The sequence below is a fragment of the Chlorocebus sabaeus genome, chromosome 23 (assembly GCF_047675955.1).
Source record: "Chlorocebus sabaeus isolate Y175 chromosome 23, mChlSab1.0.hap1, whole genome shotgun sequence".
Taxonomy (NCBI): Eukaryota; Metazoa; Chordata; class Mammalia; order Primates; family Cercopithecidae; genus Chlorocebus; species Chlorocebus sabaeus.
This window is the reverse complement of record NC_132926.1, coordinates 6,209,974-6,236,958: the sequence shown is the minus strand read 5'-3', so window position 1 is coordinate 6,236,958 and position 26,985 is coordinate 6,209,974. Positions and strand designations below refer to the sequence as shown.

At 48.8% G+C, this 26,985-nt stretch overlaps 1 protein-coding gene across 1 annotated transcript; it reads right to left on the bottom strand.

The window, feature by feature from the left end:
- Window positions 1-528: 528 nt before the first annotated feature.
- On the bottom strand, window positions 529-25,041 carry LOC119623533 (uncharacterized). The gene is made up of 12 exons (XM_073010514.1): window positions 24,953-25,041; window positions 21,745-21,809; window positions 20,933-20,957; window positions 18,689-18,786; window positions 17,900-17,924; window positions 15,954-16,021; window positions 15,432-15,456; window positions 12,189-12,260; window positions 10,393-10,442; window positions 9,856-9,926; window positions 6,815-9,771; window positions 529-3,209 (listed from the first exon to the last, which is right to left on the bottom strand). The coding sequence occupies exons 1-11, from the start codon at window positions 24,996-24,998 to the stop codon at window positions 9,699-9,701; spliced, it is 618 nt and encodes a 205-aa protein (XP_072866615.1). The 5' UTR covers window positions 24,999-25,041; the 3' UTR covers window positions 529-3,209; window positions 6,815-9,698.
- Window positions 25,042-26,985: the final 1,944 nt, after the last annotated feature.

The window sequence follows — 26,985 nt, the reverse complement described above, 5'->3', positions numbered from 1 at the left end:
GGTGAAACTCCGTCTCTACTAAAAATTAAAAATAAAAACTAGCCGGGCGTGGTGGCGGACGCCTGTAGTCCCAGCTTCTCGGGAGGCTGAGGCAGGAGAATGGCGTGAACCCAGGAGGCGGCGGAGCTTGCAGTGAGCCGAGATCACACCACTGCACTCCAGCCTGGGCAACAGAGCGAGACTCTGGCTCAAAAAAAAAAAAAAAAAAAAGTAAACCTCTAGGAGGGATGATAGCCACAGCAGCACCACAGGTGGATTCTGGGGAGAAAATGACGCTGGAAGGACGCAGGAAGGGAGGGAAAGTGAGCTCGGGTCAGATGAGGAGGTGGGAGCCCTGAGAGGCTGCAGGGACACACAGCCTGCCCTGGGTGCGGTGCCCTGTTCGAGATGGGCTGTTTCGCATGGATGAGGCGGCCGGGGCTGGAAAGCCTGTCTTCCCTGCTCTGCCCTGCACCTGCTCACCGTCACTCTTTGTCTTCCTAGATTCCACCGAGGATCTGGAGGTGGAACTTTCGAAGAAGAAAAAAACTCCATGGAAAGTGAAGGTCACACCCCTGCATTTGTCTGAGGAATACAGTTGCTTTCCTAGCTTTATCTTTCTGAATGAGCCTAAGAGATGAGAATCTGGCCGTATTTATCACAGGTGACTTACACAGTGTCCTTGGTCGGGTGAATTCTGAGTGAGAGCCTGTTCCCCAGTGAGGCTTGATTTTAAATAGCAGGATAAAATGACAGCATCAGTCACACACTGTGTGGCGGTGAGCTTTTTCCTTAGCAGCTTGATTCTCTCCTTGGAACAAAATTACTTAGGTTGCCAAGCCACATGGACTTGGAGGAAACATCCTCCAAGGAAACTGTATCTGTAGCATGAGGCGGTTTGTCCTGTTCTTTTGTGTTCCTTGGGCTTGAGCACTGTTTCCCATCTGGTTTTCTAATGTCACCAAGTGAGGAAAAGGCCTGTCAGGAGGCCTGGAGAGAGCAGGAGAGTGATATGTTTGGGGGAATCCCTCCCGTGTGAATGAAGAATCCAGGTGATGAGGAATGTACCACTGTCTCGCTGGCTTTCCTGTACACAGGCAGCCGGAGTTGAGCTTCCTGTTGTGACTGAGGACCCAGGCTGTGGTGGTGAAGTGGTTGCTCCAGATAAGGAGAGACGGGCACATTCTGCAGTCCCTGGGAGCCGCCGCGTTCTGTCTATGTGGGGTGGCGTTGTGTGCATGGGGCTGGTGTGTGTTGGCTGAGGTTGATCTATTTAACTATTTAACCAGAATCCTATTTAACTGGAGGGAGCCTCACAGCTCCTGGCCAGGGCAGCTGCTTCACACTAGTTGAGGCAGAGGTGGGAGAGGAGCCAGTTCCAGTGCAGGATGAACTAAGCAAAGGGAGGGGCTGCCCCAGAGGCCAGGTGTTCCTTGCAAATCTCCCTTGTGACCCATAAGACATCACTTTGCTTGTTTTTCTGAGATGGACTTGGAATCATCAGTCCCAAAGTCTGTGACCTGCCACCCATGGGTGGAAGGATTCTGGCCATGGCTGGTCACTGTGAGAGCAGAGGTCAAGCCCTCCTTGTTCCTTCTCATCCCAGAGCTCAGCCCCGGGCAGCCCATCTTGGGGCCCCAGTGATGTTCTAGTACATAGAGCCGAGCGCTGAGACAGACCACGAGTGTGAAAAGGCTTCCTGCTCACCCTCCGCAGTCTGCTGAGCCCCACACATTTCCAGGTTCCTGTGTGGATTCTGATTCAGGGTCAGGGGGAAGTGCCTGGGCTCCCCTCTCTGTCTGCTGTTGTGGTCCTATCTGCTCCTGGATCGTGAAATTAAGGATTCAAAGAGTAAATATTGTGTGTAGCTCACCATATTTTAAAGTCCATTAAAATAACTGCAGTAGGAGCATAGGTATTTTTAGGAAGGTTAAATGACATAGTAACATTTTTATGAAAAAAAGGATATTTACCAGGCCTCTTTCTGTGACGAGACCCTGTCCTGGAGTGATGTCCTGCATTTGTGTGCTGCCTGTGTGAACACTGCCTACTTCACAGTGATGAGGGTGGCTTAGCCAGAGACCCAAGGCTCTGTCTCCCAGGGCTCTCCTGATGGTCTCCTCTGCCTCCTTCACCACCAAGGAGGGTGGCCCAGCAGCAGCTTGGCTCGTGCTCTCACCCACCTCCTCCACACACACCAGCCCTGTGTGCCCAGCACCCAAGACTGCCAGAGGTCCTTCAGCAGCTCCCACGGCTGACAGTGACTCTATGTTTCCTAGCGACGGTGACCAATCAGATCATCCTAGAAGCGGTTGTAGCTCGACGCAAGGTAAAGTCTTCTTTCTTTGTCTGAGATGGGAGTTTTATTTCTCTTGGTTTCTTTCCATTTCATTTGAATTATGATATGCAAATCTCACCATGGAAATTATAGATGAATTGCAGAATTTCTTGGTGGGCAAATGTAAGTAAGAGTCCGTTACCAACTAAGAGCTGATTCAAGATGGCACCCATAGGTGACAGCTTCAGGGACAGACTGCATGGCAGAGAGCATTTTCCTCATGAGAAATGCTTTTAAAAAGAACGTAGAATTTGCAACCAAAAGACGTTGGTCTAGATAGAAGCAGCTGGACCCCACAGTGTGGCATGTGTTCGTTTGAACATTGTACGGTGACCTGTCACGGAGGTCATCTGAAGATGGAGCCTTTGTCTACGGCCGTAGCACCCTGAGTGCACCCGCTGTCATCTCATGATGAAGGTCCTGCCTCCGTCCCAGCTGCCACTCTATGAACTGCCGTTTCACACTGTGCAGAGCCAGGAGACCAGTGATCACGACGGGAGGCGACCTTTGCTGCTCTTCTCAAGATGTGCTCATTTCCCTCTTCTCACTGCAGTTTCTTCAGATCAGCCACTTGTACTTAAAATGTCTCCCTGATTTTTTTTTGTTCCCCCAACTCCAGCTTGTCTATAGATGTACAAATTTTAGAGTTTTACGACTCAATTTGTGTTCTTGATTTTTCTATCAAGATTTTTGCCTTAAACATTTTCCTCTATTTAGAAAAATGTCCCATTTCCCATGCCAAGTTTATGCAGGCTTTTCGCTAGAATAGATCCGGAAGGAACACAGCAGCACTGCCTTCACCAGATCCGGAGAATCCTGATACCAAGTGTGGTATGAGACAGCCCACGAGAGGGGAGTTACAGGCCAGTCTTCTGAATAGAGACATCCAAACCTGAAACCAAATATAACAGCAGGCTAAATGCAGAGACTGCTACAAATGATAATGAGTTATTTCATGATTTGAAACAATTTTGCCTAGTTTAAAGGTTTTGGGGATTGTTTTAAAGAAAAATTTAAAAGATAAATACAACTGAATGAATGTAAACAGTTATAAAATGGAAAACGGTATATGGTGATAAAAGGCTTATGAAACATGTTTTGTAACCTCATAATTTCTAATCCCAATCAAAACTGGGATAGATCTGTTTATAAGGTCTTATTAAAATTAGCTACAGTATTAAACATACGCTAATATCAAACTAGAATTTTGGTTGAAAAGCTGTTCTTAAGATATGAATTTGTTCTCAATGAGAATACAAGAGGTAACCATTTTTCATTCTGAAATGTATTTATTTTTAAAACTTCTCAGACTGATGCTTCAGAAGTTCGACTTGTACCGTGTCTCTTTATGTGTAATTTACAGGTCCCACATCATCGCCTTCTGTTTCTTTTTTCCTGGAAAAGTTGCATCTTTCTACTTGGCTGGGATGAGAACTCTCCTTTTCTTTCTTTCTTTCTTTTTTATTGTTTGTTCGTTTGTTTTTGGAGACGGGGTCGCCCTCTGTTGCCCAGGCTGGAGTGCAGTGGCACAGTCTCGGCTCACTGCAACCTCCACCTCCTTCAAATTTTCATCAGCTCTGTCACCTTCCCCCAGGTTCTAATTCTGTCACTGTAACACCAACACGCTTGCCTTCAAGGTCTAAAAAGCCGACATTGGTCTCAGCTGTCACGTGGTTTTGTGCTCTTGGCTTTCGGTCTATCTGGGTTGTCTCCTGTGAGCAGGCGAGGGAACTCGCTTTCCTGCTCACAGCACCTGCTCATGGCCCAGGGTCCACCTTACCTGTGTCTCGTTAACCTCGAGGGCCTGCTCACCAGGGTGGCTTCCAGGCCATTCAGTGCCCTTCGTCAAGGCGCTGCCCACTCTCAGGTAGCTGCTCAGGTCAGCCGTCAGCAAGATGGGTGGGTCACAGACTTAGTTCATCAAACCACTGATGCACCAGCCCCAGTGGCCACGTTTTCAGTTAACTTCCGTTAACTGCTCGTGCAGGGTTGGTCAGTTGAAGGAAAGTTTTTTCCTGGCACAGCCGTTAAGTGGCAGTTGGCTCGGAACATCCTGAGTCCTGAGCCAGCTTGGGGGCCAAGCCAATCCCTGGTCCCTTGGGGTGGTCACTGGTCACATGCTCACCACAAAGCAAGGCCAGGGGCCGGAGGTTTCTGTTTGAATGATCTGAGCTCTTCTCTGGACTCAGCCACCTCCAGGCATCCACCTTCCTGAAGAGACCTGGGGCAGGAGGGTTGAGAAAGGGAGTGGAAAGAGCTCCTGGTTCAGGGTCCAGGCCATGATTTAGAGGCCTCAGGCGTTCAGGGACCTCTGTCCCCAGAAAACCATCTACATTCTTGTCCCAGATCCATCACTCCTGAGTGCTGTGACTCTGGGCAACTCGCTTCAAATCCCTTATTTCACTTCCCTGAGCTGTCAACTCTGGGTGGCAGCCCCTGCCCCGCCCATCCCTCCAGGCTGATGTGGGCATCACAGGAAAGAACAGAAACTCTCCCCATGGCTCTGAAGCATCAGGCCCATGTGAAGGAGGAAGAAAATCCCGTCCCCCACTACCCTGGAGCCCCCCAAGCAGAGCAGCTTCTCTATATTCACCACCAAGAGCCTGATTTCTTTCTTTCTTTCTTTCCTTTCTTTTTCTTTCTTTCTTTCTCTCTCTCTCTCTCTCTCTTTCTTTCTTTCTTTCTTTCGAGAGGAGGTCTCGTTCTTGTCACTCAGGCTGCAGTGCAATGGAACAATCTTGGCTCACTGCAAACCCTGCCTCCCAGGTTCAAGTGTTTCTCCTGCCTCAGCCTCCTGAGTAGCTGGGATTACAGGTGCCCACCACCATGCCCAGCTAATTATTGTATTTTTAGTAGAGACAGGGTTTCACCATGTTGGCCAGGCTGGTGTCAAACTCCTCATCTTAGGTGATCTGCCTGCCTTGGCCTCCCAAAATGCTGGGATACAGGCGTGAGCCACCTCGCCTGGCCAAGCCTGATTTCTTCCTCAGGACGTGGAATGATTGAATCTCACAGGGTACTCACAAAGCACCGGTCATCTTATGGCCTTCCCTCTTTGTCTTCCTGACTTTGTCTCAGTTGGACAAAGGACCAGCAAATCCACACTGACCCTCTTTCTCACGTCAGTGTCCTTTGAGTTCGTTCCTGTTACCTGGAATCTGTTCCTTTTTCTGGATGGGATCGTGGGAACAGCATCCCCGAGACTGTCCGTGGTGAGGTGGATGGCAAGGCCTTTCCTGTGGGGCAGCCGGCGCGGCGGGTGTTAGCGTCCTGGCTCACCGTGCCCTCCTTGAGTGTCTTTGGTGTTTTTCTTCCATTCTTCCTGGCACAGAGTATTTCTCTCTCAGAGGTGGATGAGATTCTAATTTTCCCTTTCTTTTTCTTTTTTTTTTTTTTTTTTCTTTTTTTGACAGAGTCTCGTTCTGTCACCCAGGCTGGAGTGCAGTGGTGCAATCTTGGCTCACTGTGACCTCCACCTCCCGGGTTCAAGGGATTCTCCTGTCTCAGCCTCCCGAGTAGCTGGGATTAGAGGTGTGCGCCACCATGCCTGGCTAATTTTTTTTTTGTATTTTTAGTAGAGACCAGGTTTCACCGTATTGATCAAGAAGGGAGGGCAAGTTAGCTCAGGTCAGGTTAGGAAGGAGGAGCCCTGGATGCTGCACGGAAACACTGTGTGGTGGGCCCTGTTTGAGATGGGTTATTTCAGGTTGAAGAGGTTGCCTGAGCTACAGGACCAAGGCTCTGTCTTCTGTGGCCTTCCTGATACCATCCTTCACCATTTGTCTTCCCTCACCACCATGGAGAATGAACCGGCAGAGGCTGAGTCTGTGCTGTGAACACACCTTTCACACATGCCAGCCCCGGGTCCACAGCTCCAAGACCACCTGAGGGATTGACTCAGTGGAGCTCATGTGCTTATAGTGACTCTGTTTCCCAGGTGGCCTGGAAGACCTGGAGGAGGATGTGCCAGGGCAGACATCCTCGGAGGAAGCCACAGGGGTTCACGTGGTAAAGTCATCTTATTTCCTCTGAATTGGAAATTTATTTCCCTCGGTTGTATTTCCTTCTGCGTTTTTACCACACTGGTGTTTAAATACCTAAAAGCCTGTGATTTCTGGGGTGGCTCCCCTAGAGGGGCTGCCACTGTCTGAGACCCACCCGTCAGTCTTGGAGTCCCGTGCTGCTGCCTGGCAGGGCATCTGAAGATGTGGCCTCTGGGACGGCTCAGGGCCACACTAACTGAGTACTTTAAGCGTTGACCCGCTTAGGGTGGGGTCAGTGGGGTAGACTCCAGGGGGCTCCCAGGGTGGGCTCCGGGGACTGCCCCCCTTGGCAGCTGCACCTGAGAATCTGCTGCCTGCACCTGTCCAGGCAGCCGGCATCATGACAGTGGCTACTTCAGATGGGCTCTGCTGCCATCAGCTTGGCCTGTTGCCAGGGTGTGAGCTTTGTCTCCGGAGAATGAGGATCCTTCCCAGTTCACACAGGCATACTCACACGCTGGGTCACCACCAAGACACACTCTTGTCTGTTCTCAAGAAGACATGCTTCTGAGGCTGTGGACACACAATGTGGCTCCTTCACACCCCCGTTCTGAAGGGATGGCCTGCCCCTCCACACTGGTGGGTATATCTCGTCAGGTGGGATGAGAGACTGAGAAAAGAAAGAAGACACAGATTCAAAGTGTAGAGAAACAACAGTGGGCCCAGGAGACCAGCACTTAGCATACCAAGGACCTGCACTGGCACTGGTCTCTTGAGTTCCCACGGTTTTTATTGATTATTATTTTCACTATCTTAGCAAGAGGAATGCAGTAGGAGAGCAGGGTGGTAATAAGGAGAAGGTAGCAAAAAAACATGGGAGCAAAAGAATTTGTGTCATAATTAAGCTCAAGGGGAGGTACTATGCCTGGATATGCACGTAAGTCCTGTAAGTTCTCCAGCCAAGCCGAAGTTCCTCTGCAGACTTGTGCATGACGGCATGTCCGGATGATTCCAACCCCCTGCTGTGGATTCAGTCCCATTCCCTAAGACTTCTCTGCAGTCCCCAGACATCAACAAGCACCAATAAGTTCTCTTTTCTGTGTCCTGCCTGAATTCTTGTCCCTGTGAAGCATTAGCAAATTGAAATGTTTGTTTTCTCCATTTGGAAGTTTTCAGCATTTGGGAGTTTTAGTTTTTTTGGAATAATACACTAGTAGGACATTTACAAGGCACAGAAGAATGCGCACTGAAATCTGGACTTGTCTTTCCTTCTTCTGCAGCCTGCCAGCTTCTGCCTCTAGAAGTAACAGCTGTTAAGTTTCTGCACATCTTACCAGATTTATTAATTGAACAATCATATAGCACTGACACCCGACAAAGCTTTTTAAAAGGGCTTTGACTACCAGTGTAAAAGACTTATTTATTTTCACTTACTATGAACACTTACGTGGCACCAGGAAGGAAAGTTTTATGCTCATTCCTTTTTATTCTTCCTAATATATTCTGTTTTTAAAAATGTGTTTCCCAATTTGGTATTAAAAGATATAAATCTGTGGTCTAGTATTTTTTAACTAAGCTTTCTCCCTCTATGTGTATATTTATATGTGCACACCTGCATAATTTTCTATTCAGCTGTTGAGAATTAAAATTCTCCATTTACACAGGTAATATGTGTTCCTTCCCGAATCCTGTTAACCAACCCTTCAAGTAGATAATCCCTGAAAAAAAATTGCAACGTCTATATTAATGCAGTTTTTATTCCTTATCAATGACCCATTTGATGTAATAGTTCTTAAAACTTGTGATGAATCAATAGTGATGGAAATTTGTACTGAATCATTTCATATCTTTTTTATTACTATGAATTATAGTCTTAGAGATTGGGGGCCGGGCGCGGTGGCTCAAGCCTGTAATCCCAGCACTTTGGGAGGCCGAGACGGGCGGATCACGAGGTCAGGAGATCGAGACCATCCTGGCTAACCCGGTGAAACCCCGTCTCTACTAAAAAAATACAAAAAACTAGCCGGGCGAGGTGGCGGGTGCCTGTAGTCCCAGCTACTCGGGAGGCTGAGGCAGGAGAATGGCGGGAACCCGGGAGGCGGAGCTTGCAGTGAGCCGAGATCCGGCCACTGCACTCCAGCCTGGGCGACAGAGCGAGACTCCGTCTCAAAAAAAAAAAAAAAAAAAAAAGCATTACAGAAACCACTGTTTTAAAGAGTGAAGAACAGGGTGTGTGTATACATATACATACATATGCACACATATATATAAAATACACAGGGTGTGTGTGTACATATACATACATATATATGCATACTATATATAAGATACACAAAAAAAACACACATTCTTATTACGGAATGAGACCACTACTTCTCCTGCTATCCTTCCCAATTTCTCCCCCACCTCCCCTTTTTCCTCCTTTATAAGACAGGAGAAAAAGGAGAAAGCAAAACATTGGAAAGAAACAGAAGTAAGATAAATAGTTAGACGACCTTGGCGCCACCACCTGGCCCTGGTGGTTAAAATAATAATAATAATATTAACCCCTGACCAAAACTACTGGTGTCATCTGTAAATTCCAGACATTGTACAAAAAAACACTGTAAAACGTTTTGTTCTGTTAGCCAATGCAGGTAGCCCCCAGTCACGTTCCCCACGCTTGCTCCATCTATCACGACCCTTTCACATGGACCCCTTAAAGTTGTAAGCCCTTAAAAGGGCCAAGAATTTCTTTTTCAGGAAGCTCGGCTTTTAAGATGCAAGTCGGCTGATGCTCCCGGCCAAATAAACTTCTTCCTTCTTTAATCCCATGTCTGGGGAGTTTTGTCAGCGGCTAGTCCTGTTACAATATGTATATCAAGGGTTTCTTTGTTGGCATCTGACACAGACACAGAACCACTGATGCCCAAACCAGTGTTCTCTACACACAGAAACCTCCAACCTCATCTTGAGAAATGGGGCCATGAGGCCACCCCAGGCACCGAGGGCTCCACGGAGACTGAGGGGTCCCTGGGACTGGGCACATCCCAGCGGGTCTTGGATCCTGGCCCTTCCCCTTCTTGATACCAGGCCCTACTGAGTGCCTGCAGGTGTGCAATGCTGGGCTGGGTGGGCTGCTTGTGTGGGTGATGCTCCCTCCCCGTTGTCTTCTGGGGACAAGGAGGGCAGGGCTGGGTCCCCTCAAATGAGCTTAAGTGGCACTGCAGACAAGAACGTGGTGCATGGCCCTCAGAATCCTGCATGTGGTAGCCTGACCAGCACCTCAGCCCCTCCCTCATTAAAGCAGCCTATGGAGGGCTCAGCCCAGTGGGCTCAGGGGCTGCTATGGAGAGGGTGTCTGTTCCCTGGAGGATGTTCTCAGGGCATCGTTCACTTGCCTTTAGGGATTTCCACCATCAAATACAAAGGCCACAACAGGTCAGGTCAGGCTCTTCAGCATCCTCATCCTCCTCGAGCTCACTAGGTTTTCTGAGGGCACAAGAGAGTGAGGGCAGCCACGGGCACACAGGCATTGTCTGCCTTCCCCTGGTCATGCTGCCACTGCACACTCACATTTCTTCTGCCTGTTCAGGGTTTGTCTCTTTCGCTTTTTCTGCAGGTGCCGGGAGAGGACTTGTTGGTACCTGGGAGGAAGAAAACAACTGCGCATGTCCAGAGACCCCAGTGCCGCAAAAGCCCCCGGGTGGGGGAGGGGGCGGCCAGAGCAGACCCAGATGTCACTGGGAACCCTTCCTGCAGGGTGGGGCCAACTCTTCTGACCTCAGCCAGGCTCCCCGCCTAAACCCTGTGGGGTTCCTCAACAGGATTCAGCACTGCAGCCTGGGGACCAGGAATCGAGGCAATGCCGAGGCAGTGGGCAGGATTCAACGCTACAGCCTGGGGACCAGGAATCGAGGCAATGCCGAGGCAGTGGGCAGGAGGGCTGCAGAGGGACTTTATCGACACTGAAGACCCAGGACATCGTCTGTCACGACGAGACCAGGTCCTTCAGGAGGATGACCATAAGAGAGCAGAAGAGGGAGAGAGCCAGAGCTAAAGGAGGAGCTCATGAGTCAGAGGCTGAGAGAGAGGAGGAAGGAAATAAATTACATGCTGATGGCCATCTGCGCACTTGGGCTCTTCCATATCTGCTCCAGAAGCTTCAGGGTGTCCGGAGGAGCAGCAGTGATAGGGCAGCCATGGGAAGGAAAGGGGAGAGTTAGAGTGGAGGGGGCACTCGGGCTCTGGTGTCCTCAGGCTGGGGAGCCAACCCCACAGGCTCAGGTGTGCTTATCTCAAGCCTTCTCCGCAGCCTGGATCACTTCCTCTCTGCAGTGAGGGAGGAGCTTCTGACTTCCCACGCGCTTTCCCAGCCCTCACACTCCGTAACTGTGCCCAGGCAGGGAAGTCCGTGTCATCCCTGTTCCTCCAAAAGGCGGCCACCCTCTGCAGGACATTGTGCATGCCATGCGATTCCCTCCCTTCTCCTCCTCTAGGGCCTGTTTCTGCTCTTCTGATGCATCTCGTCCCTTTCCCCTGTCAACCACCAATCCCGCTGCTCTCCAACATAAAAACACAGGAGGGAAGGGCAGCGCTGCACTCCCAGGCCCTCCATAAACCCGTGGATCACACCCGAGGTCGGCAGCACCTGCCACAGGCCCGGGTCTGAGTTGGGGCCTGTGGGAGGCAAAGACAATGGGTGTCACAGATTGAGTGACTGGGATGTATGCCTGGGATGGCCTTAGGGACCTGGAAAATACTCCACCCTCACATGAATCCCACAAGCTTCTGAAAGCGTAGAAACACTGTAATGGGACTCTAGAGAAAGCCCCTTGTCCCATGGCCTGAACGTGCAGGTGAGGCCACGTTGTCAGCACATGAATGAAGGGATCCTGCCAGGGTTTGGCTGAGCTGTGGGAGGACTGGGTGGGAGGGCACCTGGCCAGCCTGACACAGGGAACAAACTGGGCCTGATGGCAGTGTGGGGAGTGGGACAAGGCTGTCGGGCCACAGCGGAGGGTGTGACAAGACAAGTGACCCCTGTGCCAGGTGCCCAGCGGCTCCATCCTGGGCCTGGCAGATCCAGCAACCAGGTCCTAAGGAGGGTAAGAGCTGCTGCCTACAGCAACACAGCAGCCACCCCACACACATACCCTAGGATTCCTGCCAGCCACGGGGGGCCTCGGTGACAGCTGGACACTGAATTCTCAAATTAAGGCCAATTCAGTTTCCATTCCTAGCCCAACAATTTGGGACTGGGTGAGAAGTGGAGGCCAGAATCCTGCTCAGGCATGGGTTTCTCCCCTCGGGTCTTTAGGATCGGGGCACACTGAGTAATCCCAGAGGAGGACTCTCTGCCTCAGGAGACTCAGAGGGCGCTGCGACCAGCAGCAGACGGTGAGGGCTGGACAGGAAGGCGCTGCTGCAGGTCCCGAGAGTGCAGAGGAAGAGGATGGACTCCTGCCACCTCCTGGCACATGCAGAAAGGACTTTGTGTCCAGGGCCACATAGCATCTGTGAGGGGCTGCATCCCACCCCACTCCCCACACAGCACTCAATGCCACACCCGCATACTCATCTCTTCTCCATTCACAAAGGACACTGCCGCCCCCATCCCCCCCCAAAACCCAGGGCTTTGGTGTTTGCTGTGGCACTGGCAGGGGAGATCTGGCCTTCTGGAAAAGGTCGTCTTGTACACCAGAGAAGGAATCATGGGGACGAGCAGAGCACACATGATGCCCATAAAAACAAAACTCCTACCACTTTCTCATTCAGATGCAGAAAGAACAAACTGCACCTCTCCACCCATTTCCTTTTATATTTGCTGACTTCACAGCTCCCAGCCGAGGCTCCAAAGCCCAGGTGTAACCCGGCTACCCCCAAGAACCCTGTGCCACGGGCCCCACCTGAAGCATCTCCACCACTTGCAAAGTCTTTGTCATGATGGGTTTCAGAAAAGTTGCTGTCCTCAGAGCTTCCTATAGAGACATAAACATCAGAGAAGGGTGACGTCAGAGTGACTCACCCAGCACTTCTGCTCCACGCACAGCCACAGTGGATGACACCAGGTGCCCTGCTCCATCCTCCATGATCTCAGACTCTCCTTGGGCTCTGTGGACTCAGCTGTGAGCCTTCAGGTGAGACGGAAAACCTGAAGAATCCCCCTTCACCCCTTCAACTCCACTGGTCCATTATGGCTCTCAGCTCCACTCTGGGAACCCTGAATTTCCAGCATAGATGCACACGTGTTGATTTAGCAGAGTGCAGTCAACAGAACCTGGATCAGCCTCAGGGCAGCTGGCCCAGAGAACATTCTGGGAGGATGGCAGCGCTCTCTGCAGTTTAAGCTTTGGGATACCGGGTACTCGAAGCATGGCTCTTGAGAGGAGGTTCTGAATTTTTAATTTTATTTCTTGAAATTTATTTAAATATAAATAAGCACGGATGCTACTGAGGCCCACACTAAAACGCACAAGTTTAAAGAGCTAAGATGAGAAAGGCACGGCTCCCCTCCCCTGGTGCTTCCTGGCAGAGTACCTTGCTGCTCTGATCTGGGCATCCAAGGATGGGTGCTTCCCCGGCACATGCACAAGAAGCAGGTCCTGTGAGGCCCAGGGGTGCTAACACATGGAGGACAGCAGCCTGGTCCAGAGGGCTCCTCGGCAGGGGCACGCTTGTGACAGAGAATGAGCCTCCTCTGCAAACACTGTCCAGACAGGAGCGCAGGAGGCAAGCGGGGACATCTATCCTGGATGGGACCCCATTCAGACCCCTGGGTTCATGTGGGGCTCAACAGACTGCACGGCGTGAGCGGGAGAGCTTTTCACACGTGAGCTGGATCTCAGCACAGGGCTGTTTGCGTTAGAACATCACTGCAGCCCAGAAAAGGTGCTCAGGGCTGAGCTCTGAGATGAGAAGGAATGAGACGGACACAGTCCCTGCGCTCCCAGTAACCAGTCATGGTCAGGATTCCTCCAGCCAGGAGGGAGAAAATACAGACTTTAGGAATGAGGATTTCAAGACAATCTCAGAGAAACTCTCAAAATGATGTCTTATGGGTTATACAAAAGAGTCACATGGTGTCATTACCACCAATAGACAGAGAGATAAAGAAGACATGGGGAAAAGAAAGTTCCTCTCGCTGGGTGCCTAGATAGACTGCCAGGCAGTGCTCAGACCAGCCATGAAGTCCAGGCTGTGCTCCTTCCCCCTCAGATGGGGTCTGAACATCCTGGCTGGACCCAGGGCATAACATTCACTGACTCTCCTAAACTTCCAAACTTTGCTTCCCCTCATGCCTTCCTTCTCCCGCGCAAAATCATGTTCCTTTTCAGGCCCAGGCTGAGGCTGTGCCCTGCTCTCTCTCTCATGGAGCCCACTGGGCAGCCGGCCATATATTCTTAGAACCTCAGTATTGGTAACATTGATTTGTACCTTTAATCAAACACCACAGTAGGTCCCCTCAGTGCCCCAGACAAACTGATCTGGAAATTAAATGACTAGGGGAATTCCGTTATGAGGACATAGGTTCTGGGACACGTTAGGGACATTTTAAAATCATGCAGCCTCCCTGTGTTGAGAAGCGGGGAAAATGCCGTCACCCACAGAGCAAACCACCTTGACTTGCTTTTGCACAACCCTTCGGAAGCAAACAAGAACCTTTATCAAGCGTGGGTTCAACGAGGACATCATGGAGCCTCTGCTGTCCTACAGCTGAGTGCGTCTTTCCTCGCCTTGCAATGCGTGAGCCACCCTCCATCCTGCTAGGAGGAAGGCAAGGGCTCACCCTGCCTCTCAGACCCACGGGCACACCCCATGGTTCCCTTGCCCTGTTGCTGTGTTTCCCTTGCCCTGTTGCCCCTTTCTGGGGCAAATAAGGGACATTTTAAAATCACACAGCCTCATTCTATTGAAAAGTAGGAAAAACACTGTCACCTCCGTAGCAATCCAAATGACATATAAAAAGTTTCTACCAAACACACACTCCAAAGAAACTCAAACCAGAGTTGGCTCATTTTAGATTCATATGGACTGAAACCAACCACCTTGACTTGTTTTTTGCACAGGCCTTCAGAGGCCAAGAAGAACCCTTGTCAACAGTGGGGGCAACGGGAGCATCACGGAGCCTCTGCTGTCCCACAGCTGTTTGTCTTTCCCCACCCAAGTCACGAGCCACCCTCCATCCTGCTAGGAGGAAGGCAGGTGCTCACCCTGCCACTCGGACCCTCGGGCACACCCCTTGGTTCTCTTGTCCTGTTGCTGTGTTTCCTGAGCCGAACACACACACAAACCATGACTAGGCTGAGTGCTGCAGGCTGAGCCTCTACATGACCCCGGCATTACCTGTTCTCGGCCACGTTATCTGATGGTCAATATGAGGCTGCAATGGAGAGTCCAGTGATTTCACCCCAACCCTGCCTGCAGGCTCCTCTTTTCTCAGTCTTCTACCAAAACTGGCTGTGGCATGGGGCTGCCCCAGGGTCTCCCTGCACAGGAAGGAGCCCTGATCCACTCCCTGCTAAAGATGGATCGTGGAGGATCAATTCTGAAGGCTTTAGTAGAAAAGGCTTTTGAAGGAGAGAAGTGGCAACAGTGAGGTATCATGACCACTCCAATGCCAGGAGGAAATAGGAAGGCCTGTTACCAGGTGAGATTTATTAGAAACTGAGGTTTAGAAGGAAATTCCCAATGAAAAACAAAAAAAAGAATTAGCAGAGATACTGAAAACATTTTTGTTCTATTAGTACCCAGTGAACATTTGCATGGGTGTTGACAGGATTTCCTTTAGGTTAACTAACGTGTCCTTTGCATGCAGTAAACTGCACTCTTTGTAAGATGACGCTTTCAGTGATAATTACCAATGTATATCATCAGGCATCCCCCGACACACACCCAGGCACACTGAGCATCACACCGTATGGATTCACACAGACACTCGCCAGACACGTGCACACAACCAACCCCATCCCACCGGCAGAAAACAGAGCTGCTCCCAGGGACTGAAGAGTGTGGCCATCGCTCCTTATCTGAAAAGCCCATTTCTCCCATTCACACCCAGGCTGTCTGTCTATGAAAAAGCCCGTGAGACAGTGACACATTCCTATCATCTGAAATATTCGTCCACACAGGAGACATTCCCCAGTACATACCATTCTCCTGGTCTGCGCAGGTAACCTGTAATAACAGAAAACACATTGCTATTAGCATCAGACCATGCTGTGTCCTGTGTGCACAGATGTCTTGTTCACTTGGTGACATTAGAAAAGCAGATGGGAAACAGTCAAAGGAACCCAAAATAAGAACAGGACCAACCAAATCATGCTAAAAACATTTTTTTGTTTTTTTGGTTTTTTTTTTTTTTTTTTTTTTTTGGAGGATGTTTCCTCTAACTCCATGTTGCTTGGCAATTAAGTAATTTTGTTCCAAAGAGAGAATCAAGCTGCTAAAGAAAAAGCTCAGTGCCACTCAGAGAGTGACTGATGCCGTCATTTTCTCCTGCCATCTTAAATCAAACCTCAGTGGGGAACAGACTCGCACTCTAAATTCTCCCTACCAAGGACATTGTATAAGTCACCTATGATACATACGGTCAGATTCTCGTATCTTATTTTAATTCAAGAAGATAAAGCTAAGAAAGTAACTTTTTCATTGACAAAAGCAGGTGGCCTGACCTTCAAATGCTGGGAAGCGTCCTCAGCTGAGCCTTTGTTGCTGTCTTCCAGGGACTCCTCCTTGGAACCTAGGAGGACAAAGAGTGACGGTCAGCGGGTGCAAGGCAGGAGCAGGGAAAAATGGCTTTCTAGCTCCAGGCCACCTCATCAATGTGAAATAACCCATATCGAACAGGACACACCACCCAGGGCAGGCTGTGTGTCCCTGCAGCCTCTCAGGGCTCCTGCCTCCTAATCGGACCTGAGCTCACTTGCCCTCCCTTCCTGAGTCCTTCCAATGTCATTTCCTCCCTAAAATCCACCTGTGGTGCTTCTTTGTGTATCAGTCATTCAGAATATTTTATACTTGGTAAAAAGCAATCTTCCTTCTGAGAGATTTCATTCCAGCCACAATATTCTATATATTCACTAATCTTTTGTGTTAAAGACAATAAAACAAAGCCTTTGAAATACTCAATTATCCTCTTATTTAAAGATAACCCCCACTTAGCAAGTGCCATCTATCCTTGCACTCCACCTTCTCAATGCGATGTCTGTGTGTCGGAGTCCCCTGCTGCTCATACTCACACTGGCTCTGACACTGGGACAGCACGTCATGGGGGCAGCAGGTGGCAGCACTGACCATCTCCAACCCAGCTGTGCCAGAGGTTCCATCAGGGGAGACGGTTGCTAGGCTGATACCCAAGTTGTATCTGGAGACCATATTTGTCTCGATTGTGTTTACTACTCAGCTGAAGCTTTTTTTTTTTTTTTTTTTTTTTTTTTTTTTTTTTTTTTTTGATAGAGGCTCTCTGTAACCCAAGCTGGAGTGTGGGGTCATGATCTCTGTTCACTGGAACCTCTGCCTCCTGGGATCAAGTGATCCTCCCAACTGAGCATTCCTGGTAGCTGGGACTACAGGTATGCAACCATGCCCAGGTAATTTTTTGTATTTTTAGTAGATACACGGTTTCATCATGTTGCCTAGGCTGATCTCCAACTGGACTCAAGCGATCCACTTGTCTCAGCCTCTCAAACTACTAGGATTACAGGCGTGAGCCACTGTTCCCGGCCAACTGGAGCGTTTCTAAGGCTTGTGATAATCATGTTATTAAACACAATAGAGCATGTTCCTGAGTATTCTCTGCTTTTCACCATGAGCTGAGAAATGACCCCACCACTACTGCCAGAAGCCTGTGAGCTCACGCTGTGTGTTTCAAACTAATGATCACACCAAAGTCCAGTGTAAAATGTACCTACTGCTACCCTGGGTTAGGCAACCTTTGAGACCTGCCTACAATGACAGACAGTGTTGGGACCTCTCTAGGCTCTCATCCTTCCACATGCACACACGGATGCCGGAACTCCCTGGACTAATGGTGAGTTATACCAGGGCTGGCTGGTGAATGCACAATAGTCACCCACTGCACCAATCCTCCTCCCATTCCTGAGTTCACAGTCGCCTCTTCCATTTAGGAGATTGAGAGCCTGGGAAATTCATCTCTGCACCGTCTCTATCTGAGGATGAGGATATAAAATTTACCTTCCGGTACAGCTGTGGGGGAGGATGAATGCGTTACTGTATGTGAAGTGTGCAGTGGTGATGCAATTTCTTAGAAACATTGCTCCTTGGGTTGTGCTCTGCACAGAGGAACATGCTTTCTGGGGAAACGCCCACACACTCCCAAAGACATTCCCAATCCCTCCACATGAGTCTCTCCTCTGTACCTCCCGACCCTGAGGCACACCACACTATTCCATCTAAATGACAATCCTGCCTCCCTGGACTCCAGTGATGTCACAGGTCTCTACTGGACTTAGTGTTTTTTATACCAAACTGTCCAAACCTCATTTCTGTCAGGAAGCTCAAACCAAAGTGGCTCTCCAGCAAAAGCAGGCGAGCAAGTGCCACCTTTTGCAACCCTGACGATCTTTTCTTAGCAAAGGAGTGATTCCAGAACACACACCTTTTTCTTCAGGCAGTCCGCCGGCCTGCATTTAGAGAAAGAAAAACACTGTGAGTTTCAGACCATCCTGAGTCCCGTGGGCACAGGTCTTTTCTTCACTTGGTGGCAGTAGAAAGGCAGATGGAAAACAGTGATCAAGTCAAAGGAACACAAAAGAAGGGCAGGAAAAATGGACTTATGCTAAAGTTTCTGGGGGTTTTTGGTTTTTTTGTTTGTTTGTTTTTGTTTTTTTAGACGGAGTCTTGTTCTGTAGCCCAGGCTGGAGTGTGGTGGCATGATCTCTGCTCTCCACAACCTCCACTTCCCGGATTCAAGCAATTCTCCTGTCTCAGCCTCCCCAGTAGCTGGGACTACAGGTGCCCGCCACCATGCCCGGCTAATTTTTTGTATTTTTAGTACAGACGGGGTTTCACTGCATTAGCCAGGATGGTCTCGATCTCCTGACCTCATGATCTGCCCGTCTCAGCCTCCCAAAGTGCTGGGATTACAGGCGGGAGCCACCGCGCCCGGCCTAAAGTTTCTCCTGGAGGATGTTTCCTCTCAAGGCCATGTTCCTTGGCAATTAAGTGATTTTGCCCCAAGGAGAAAATCAAGCTGCTTAGGAGAAAGCTCACTGCCGCTCAGTGAGTGGCTGATGCTGTCATTTTCTCCGTCTTAAATCAAACCTTAGTGGGGAACAGACTCACTCAGAATTCCCCCACCAAGGACACTGTGTAAGTCACCTATGATATATACAGCCAGATTCTCATATCTTATATTAATTCAAGAAGATAAAGCTAAGAAACTAACTTTTTCTGTGACAACAGCAGGTGGCCTGACCTGCCACTGTCGTGGGGCCTCCTCATCTGATTCATAGATGAATTTTTCCACGGGACTCTCCATGGGACCTATGAGGACACAGAGTGACCGTCAGGAGGTGCAGGGGAGGAGCAGGGAAGGCTTTTGATCCCCAGGCCACCCCATCAACATAAAATAGCCCATCTCAAACAGGGCACACCACCCAGGGCAGGCTGTGTGTCCCTGCAGCCTCTCAGGGCTCCTGCCTCCTCATCTGATCCGAGCTCACTTGCCCTCCGTTCCTGTGTTCTTCCAACATCATTTCCTCCCCAGAATCCACCTGTGCTGCCGCTGTAAATATCATCCCACCTAGCAACCTTTCTTTAAAGAGAAGACTTAATTGTACCCAAAATATTCTAATTATTTCCTCGCCATTTTTGAAGGCAATGAAATAAAGCTTTGAAAATACTCAGTTTTTTTTGGCCGGGCGCGGTGGCTCAAGCCTGTAATCCCAGCACTTTGGGAGGCCAAGACGGGCGGATCACGAGGTCAGGAGATCGAGACCATCCTGGCTAACACGGTGAAACCCCATCTCTACTAAAAAAATACAAAAAAACTAGCCGGGCGAGGTGGCGGTGCCTGTAGTCCCAGCTACTCGGGAGGCTGAGGCAGGAGAATGGCGGGAACCCAGGAGGCGGAGCTTGCAGTGAGCCGAGATTGAGCCACTGCACTCCAGCCTGGGCGACAGAGCGAGACTCCGTCTCCAAAAAAAAAAAAAAAAAAAAGAAGAAAATACTCAGTTTTCTTCCTATTTAAAGGTAACCCCTATTTAGCACCTGCTATCTGTCCTTCCACTCTCTCTTTTCCATACGTGTGTGTGTCCGTGGAGTCTGTTGCTGCTCACACTTACACTGGCTTTGACACTGGGACAGCCTGTCATGCGGGCAGCATGTGGGGGCGCTAACCCTCTCTAACCCAGCTGTTGGAGATTCCAGCAGGGAAGAGGGGGCACCAGGCTGACACCCAACTTGTTTTTGACACCATATTGGGCGCTACTTCTTGGGTGTGTGTGTCACTAAGCTGGAGCATTTCTAAGGCTCGTGGTCATCATGATTTTGGTTTGTTTTTTTGTGGCAGGATCTCACTCTGTTTCCCAGATGGGATGCAGTGGCACAATCAGGGCTCACTGAAGACTCCACCTGCCAGGCTAAAGCAATCCTCCAGCCTCAGCCTCCTGAGAAACTGGGACTATAGGAGCACGTCACCACCCCTGGCTAATTTTTGTGTTTTTTGTAGAGATGTGGCTTTACTATGTTGCCCAGGCTGATCTTAAACTCCTGGGCTCAAGTGATCCTCCTGCCTCAACCTCCCAAAGTGCTGGGATTACAGGCATGAGCCTCCCCATTGGGTCCAATCATATCTTTAAATACAATAGGACATATCCCTGATTATTCTCTGCTTTAGAACAGCAGCTGAGAAATGACACCACCACTGCAGTCAAAAGCCTGTGACTCCCCTATGTGTGTTTCACATGAAGGACCACCCCAAAGTCCACTGTGTTGCTACCCTGCCTTTCGCCATCACTGAGAACATCTTACAGTGCTGGGCAGCGTTGGGATCTCTAGGCTGTCGTGCCTCCACATGCACACACAGATGCTGGAACTCCCTGGTGTGGTGACGAGTTATACCAGGGCCACGTGAGGACTGCGGAGTAGCGGCCCATCACGTCCACCTTTCACCCCTTCCTGAGTTCACATTTGCCTTTTCCATTCAGGAAATTGAGAGCTTGGGAAATTCATCTCTCCACCGTCTCCAATCTGAGGACGGGGGATGTTCAACTAACCTTCTGGTACAGCTGTGGTGAAGGATGAAGTGTTGACTGATGTGGGGATGGAATGTTGTTTCTAGAACATTGATCCTTGGGTCGTGCTTTGCACAGGGGAACATGCTTTCTAGAGAAATGCACACACACTCCCAAAGGCATTCACCATCACTCCACACGGACTCTCTCCTCCATACCTCTCCACCCCGACGTACCCTATTCCTGTTTAAATGACATCACTGCTTCTGGGAACTACAGTGGACGGCCACAGTTGTTGACTAAACTCTTCATTTTTTTACACCAAACCACCCAAACCTCATTTCCAGCAGGAAGCTCAAACCAGGGTGACTCTCCAGCAAAAGCAGGGAGGAAAGTGTCACCTTTCTCAAAGCTAAGATTTTTCCTTATCAAATGGGAGATCCCAGAGTACATACTGTATTCCTGAATTGCTGAGAATGTCTGCAGAGAGAAAGGAAAACACTGTGAGGGTCAGACCATGCTGTGTCCTGTGTTCTTGGGTCTTTTCTTCACTTGGTGGCATTAGAAAACTGTTTGGGAGGCCAGGCACCGTGGCTCATGCCTGTAATCCCAGCACTTTGGGAGGCCGAGACGGGCAGATCACAAGGTCAGGAGATCAAGACCATCCTGGCTAACATGGTGAAACCCCATTTCTACTAAAAATACAAAAAAAATTAGCCGGGTGTGGTGGCAGGTGCCAGTAGTCCCAGCTACTCAGGAGGCTGAGGCAGGAGAATGGCGTGAACCCAGGAGGCAAAGCTTGCAGTGTGGTGAGATCGCGCCACTGCACTCCAGCCTGGGCGACAGAGTGAGAATACATCTCAGAAAAAAAAAAAAAGAAAGAAAGAAAACCGGTTGGGAGATAGTGCTTGAGTCAATGGCCCCAAAATAAAGCCTAGAAGACACTTGTGGAAATGAGTAAGAGTATTACATGAGATTCCCAAAATGATTTTTGGTTGCAAAGTCACTGCTATTTTCAAGAATGCATTTCTCCTGAGGAAAATGCTCTCTGCCATGCAGGGTATCACTAACGCTGTCATCTATGAGTGCCGTCTGGAACAAGTTCCAAGTTGGCAATGAATGGGCTCTCACATACCTCTGCCCACCAAGAAATTCGGTGGCTCATCTGTAAAGTACGTGGTAATATTTACATATCTTAATTCAGAGAAAATAGAAAGAAACCAAAATAAATGAAATTCGCATCTCAGACAAAGAAAGAAGACTTTACCGAGTGTGCTGCCCGGATCAGGTCCCAGGAAGTCACCGAGGGCCGCTGCCACTCCTGGTGGTAGTCTAGGAAACAGAGTCACTGTCAGCCGTGGGAGCTGCTGAAGGACTTCTGGCAGCCTTGGATGCTGAGCACACAGGGCTGGCGTGTGTGGAGGAGGTGGGCGAGAGCACGGGCTGAGCTGCTCCTGGGCCACCCTCCTTGGTGGTGAAGGAGGCAAAGGACACCATCAGGAGAGCCCTGGGAGACAGAGTCTCGGGTCTGTGGCTAAGCCACCCTCATCACTGTGAAGTAGGCAGTGTTCACACAGGCAGCACACAAATGCAGGAGACATCACTCCAGGACAGGGTCTCATCACAGAAAGAGGCCTGGTAAATATCCTTTATTTTTAAAAAAAGGCACTATGTTTAACATTCCTGAATCTACATATGCTCCTTCTGCACTTATCATCTCTATTATTGGATTTTAAAGCGTTATTGTGGTGAAAAATACACAATATGTGTTATTTTCATTATTAAGTACAGACTTCAGGGCATTAGTTCTATTAACAATGCTGTATAGATAACTAAAAACAGGCCAGGTGCGGTGGCTCACACCTGTAATCCCAGCACTTTGGGAGGCTGAGGTGCAATGGATCACCTGAGGTCAGGAGTTTAAGACAAGCCTGACCAATATGGTGAAACTCCATCCCTAATAAAAATACAAAAATTAGCCAGGCATGGTGGTGGGCACCTGTAGTCGCAGCTTCTAGGAGGCTGAGACAGGAGAATCACTTGAACCTGGGAGGTGGAGGTCGCAGTGAGCCAAGATCGCACCACTGCACTCCAGCCTTGGCAACAGAGCAAGACTTTGTCTTAAACAAACGAACCAACAAAACTAAAAACCATCTTAATTCAGTTTTCTTACCTTCCACCTTAGGAAGCTAGAGAAAAAAACTATAGTGTAATGTAAACCAGACATAAAAATAGAACAAAAAATTATTTGCAGAAATCTTTATAATAGACATGATAAAATAAACAAAACCAAGGGCTGCTTCGTAGGGAAGATAAATAGATTTGATAAACCTCCAGCCAGGCTAACCAACAAGAAAAGCTAGGAGACACAATTTACAAATAATATAAATAAAAGGAAGAATCATTCCTGCTGATCCCATTAATATCAAGCAGATAATAAAAGAATACTTAGAATAACTCTATGCTCACAAATTTGACAACTTAGGTAAAAATAACAAATTCCTTCAAAGGCAGAAACTATATCATAAGTACCCAAAGGAGACTCAGATAATCTAAGTAGGCTTGTATCTATTATAGAAATTGAATCAATAAGAACTTTTTAAGAAATGCACAGGTGGGCCGGGCGCAGTGGCTCATGCCTGTAATCCCAGCACTTTGGGAGGAGGAGGCGGGCGAATCACAAGGTCAGGAGATCGAGACCATCCTGGCTAATGCAGTGAAACCCCATCTCTACTAAAAATATAAAAAAAATTAGCCAGGCATGGTGGCAGGCACCTGTAGTCTCAGCTACTCGGGAGACTGAGGCAGGAGAATGGCATGAACCCAGGAGGCGGAGCTTGCAGTGAGCCGAGATCACGCCACCACACTCCAGCCTGGGTGACAAAGCAAGACTCCATCTCAAAAAAAAAAAAAAAAAAAAAAAAAAGCACACGTGATTTTACTGAATTCTACCTGATTCTTCCAAGGGAAAACATAGTCTTACTATATAAACAACTGACTAAAATTCTAAACATTTACCCAGTTACATTTTGAAATTACGCCCATTGCAAAATCTGCACGAGAATGAGGGCAGCTATATTCGTAATCGCCTGAACTGGAAGCAGCTGAGATACTTTTCAGGCGGTGAGTGCACCAACCCACTTTGTTACATGAACCCAGTGGAATATGATTCATTGATAAAAAATGAGTAAGCAGTTAAGCTACAAAAAGATATGAAAAATCTTGCATGTTGGACAGGCACAGTGGCTCACGCCTGTAATCCCAGCACTTTGGGAGGCCGAGGCGTGTAGATCACGAGGTCAGGAGTTCAAGAGCAGCCTGGCCAAGATGGTGAAACCCCATCTCTACTAAAAATACAAAAACTAGCCGGGTGTGGTGGAGGATGCTTGTAATCCCACCTACTCGGGGGGCCGTGGCAGAGAATTGCTTGAATCCATGAGGCGGAGGTTGCAGTGAGCCGAGATCACGCCACTGCACTCCAGCATGGGTGACAGATTGAGACTCTGTCAAGAAAGGAAAGAAAGCAAGAAAGCAAGAAAGCAAGAAAGCAAGAAAGCAAGAAAGAAAGAAAGAAAGAAAGGGAGAAAGAGAGAAAGAAAGAGAGAAAGACAGAGAGAAAGAGAGAAAGACAGAAAGGAAGGAAGGAAGGAAGGAAGGAAGGAAGGAAGGAAGGAAGGAAGGAAGGAAGGAAGGAAGGAAGGAAGGGAGGGAGGGAGGGAAGGAAAGAGAAAAATCTTGCATGTGTATTGCTAAGTGATATCAGTTAGTCGTAAGTGGCTGCATACTTTATGATTCCAATTCTAAGAATTTTGGGAAAGAAAATCTATAGAGGCAGTAAAATAAATGATCTATGGTAGTCAGGGGTCCTAAGAAAAGAAGAAAGGGACTAAGAGGTGTAGCACTGGTCTTGTTTTGGGTGTGAAACTCTTCTGAGTGATGAATGACATTATGAGTTTGTCAAAATCCACAGGCTGAACACCACCTGGTGAGCCTTACTGCAAACTCTAGACGTTCATTAAGAAGAAGATATCACTATTGCTTCAGCCCCTATAACAAATGCACCACATTCATATAAGATGTGATCACAGAAAAGATACTGAGGGGTGAGAGTATACGCGAACTTTCTGTAGTATTTCCATTTTCATGTTAATTTACAAGTTTCACAGGATGTCCATTTTGTTTGAAAATGCAGCAACATTTTATCAGGAAGAGTTCCATTTTAGCCAATGTCTAACAATCAGCTAAATATCTAAACCTTGCATTGAGAGGTTCTTTACTATTAAAAGTGAACCAAACTTGAAGTGGAAATACATCTTCCACATTTGCAGGACTAGTGATTGACTAGTACTACGCTAGTCAATTTGCACACGAAATAAAGAAGATACAGTGTAGCAATGTCAGAGTGGTCTGAAGTGTGGGACACTGAAGAATCTGGAATCCTTATGCCTGCAAGGGTAACTGAATTTCCACGGTACCTGTATGTAGCTGCCCTTCAGGGGGCAAATCAGGATCACGGCGCATATGCGCTCTAAATCTGCGCGTGGATTTCGGTTCATCGGGGCAACAACCTGGGAAATGTATGAAAATAAAGACAGCTGTTGACATCTTGCTGCAGAAGACCATAGAGAAATGAGGAATCGTTTATTCACAGTTCAACCCATTTTGTGTGTTCCCCGAGAATACTGTGCTGTCAGCGAGTTGCGCTTTTCTTTTCTAAATGGGAAATGGGTTAAATCAGGGGTCCCCAAAACCTGGGCCATCGATAGTGTGTGGCCTGTTAGGAACCGGGCTGCACAGCAGGGGGCGAGCAGCCAGCTGGGAGCAAAGCTGCATCTGTATTTACAGCCGCTCCCCATCACTGGCATCAGCGCCTGAGCGCCACCTCCTGGCAGATTAGCCACCGCGTTGGATTCTCATAGAAGCCACCGCGTTGGATTCTCACCTACTGTGAGCTGTACAGGCCTCGGATCCAGGCTGCACGCACTTTATGAGAATCTAATGCCTGATGATGGGTCGCTGTCTCCCATCACCCCCACATGGGACTGTCTAGTTGCAGGAGAACAAGCTCAGGGCTCCCATTGATTCTACATTACGGTGAGTTGCAGAATTACTTCATTAATTATTACAATATAATAATAATAAAGTGCACAATAAATGTGCAAGAATCATCCTGAAAGCATCCTTCCCCCCCACCCTGGTCCTTTGAAAAATTATCTTCCATGAAACTGGTCCCTGGTGTCAAAAAGGCTGGAGACCGGCCAGGCGCGGTGGCTCATGCCTATAACCCCACCACTTTGAGAGGCCGAGGTGGGCGAATCACGAGGTCAGGAGGTCAAGACCACCCTGGCTAACACCGTGAAACCCCGTCTCTACTAAAAACACAAAAAATTAGCCAGGCGTGGTGGCGGGCACTTGTAGTCCCAGCTACTCGGGAGGCTGAGGCAAGAAAATGGCGTGAACCCAGGAGGCGGAGCTTGCAGTGAGCTGAGAACACGCCACTGCACTCCAGCCTGGGTGACAGAGCAAGACTCCGTCTCAAAAAAAAAAAAAAAAAAAAATTTGCAGGGAACCACTGGGTTCAACATTTGATCCATTGTCCACTGTCACCATCTGCAGAGATAAGCCTTGTGAATCTGAGTTGGGCGTTAGGAAGAATTTGCACTGTGTAATGCACTTAAAATGGTGAAGACCAATTGCGTAGGCAAATCCCTGTACTGAGATAAGGCAAGGTAGAAAGGCAACAGATGGGAGTGACCAAGCGCACGGGGAACTGGTGCACGAAGGTCTGGGCTCAAGTTCTTATTTGGAAGCTACATGAACTGAGAAGTCCTATAGACCCTTTTGTGCCTCAGTTCCCTCTTCCAAGTGTGGAAATGTTCGTAAAGCCCTATGTTATGTTCTAAGGCTAAAAGTAATTAAATAGAGGTAAAGTCTGAAGAAACTAGGTGCTTCTTGAGTGCCATAAAGTGTTCAATCATTACATGTCTGAAGGAATAAGCCAGGCCCGGCCAGGCGTGGTGACTCATGCCTGTAATCCCAGCACTTTGGGAGGCCAAGGCCGGTGGATCATGAGGTCAGGAGATCGAGACCACCCTGGCTAACATGGTGAAACCCTGTCTCTACTAAAAATACAAAAAATTAGCCGGGCGAGGTGGCGGGCACCTGTAGTCCCAGCTACTCGGGAGGCTGAGGCAGGAGAATGGTGTGAACCCGGGAGGCAGGGCTTGCAGTGAGCTGAGATGGCACCACTGCACTCCAACCTGGGCAACAGAGCAAGACTCCATCTCAAAATAAATAAATAAATAAACAAACAAACAAACAAGAATAAGCCAGGCCCGTGACAGTGGTTAACATAGAGAAGGCACTTGAGGGGCTCCAGGGCAGTAGAGGATGAAATTTCCTTTCTCCTTCACACGGGCCCGACGCTTTAGAGCTCATGAGAGTTTCTGTTATTTCCTGTAATGCCCACATCAGCCTGGAGAGATGGGCAGGGCAGGGGCTGCCACCC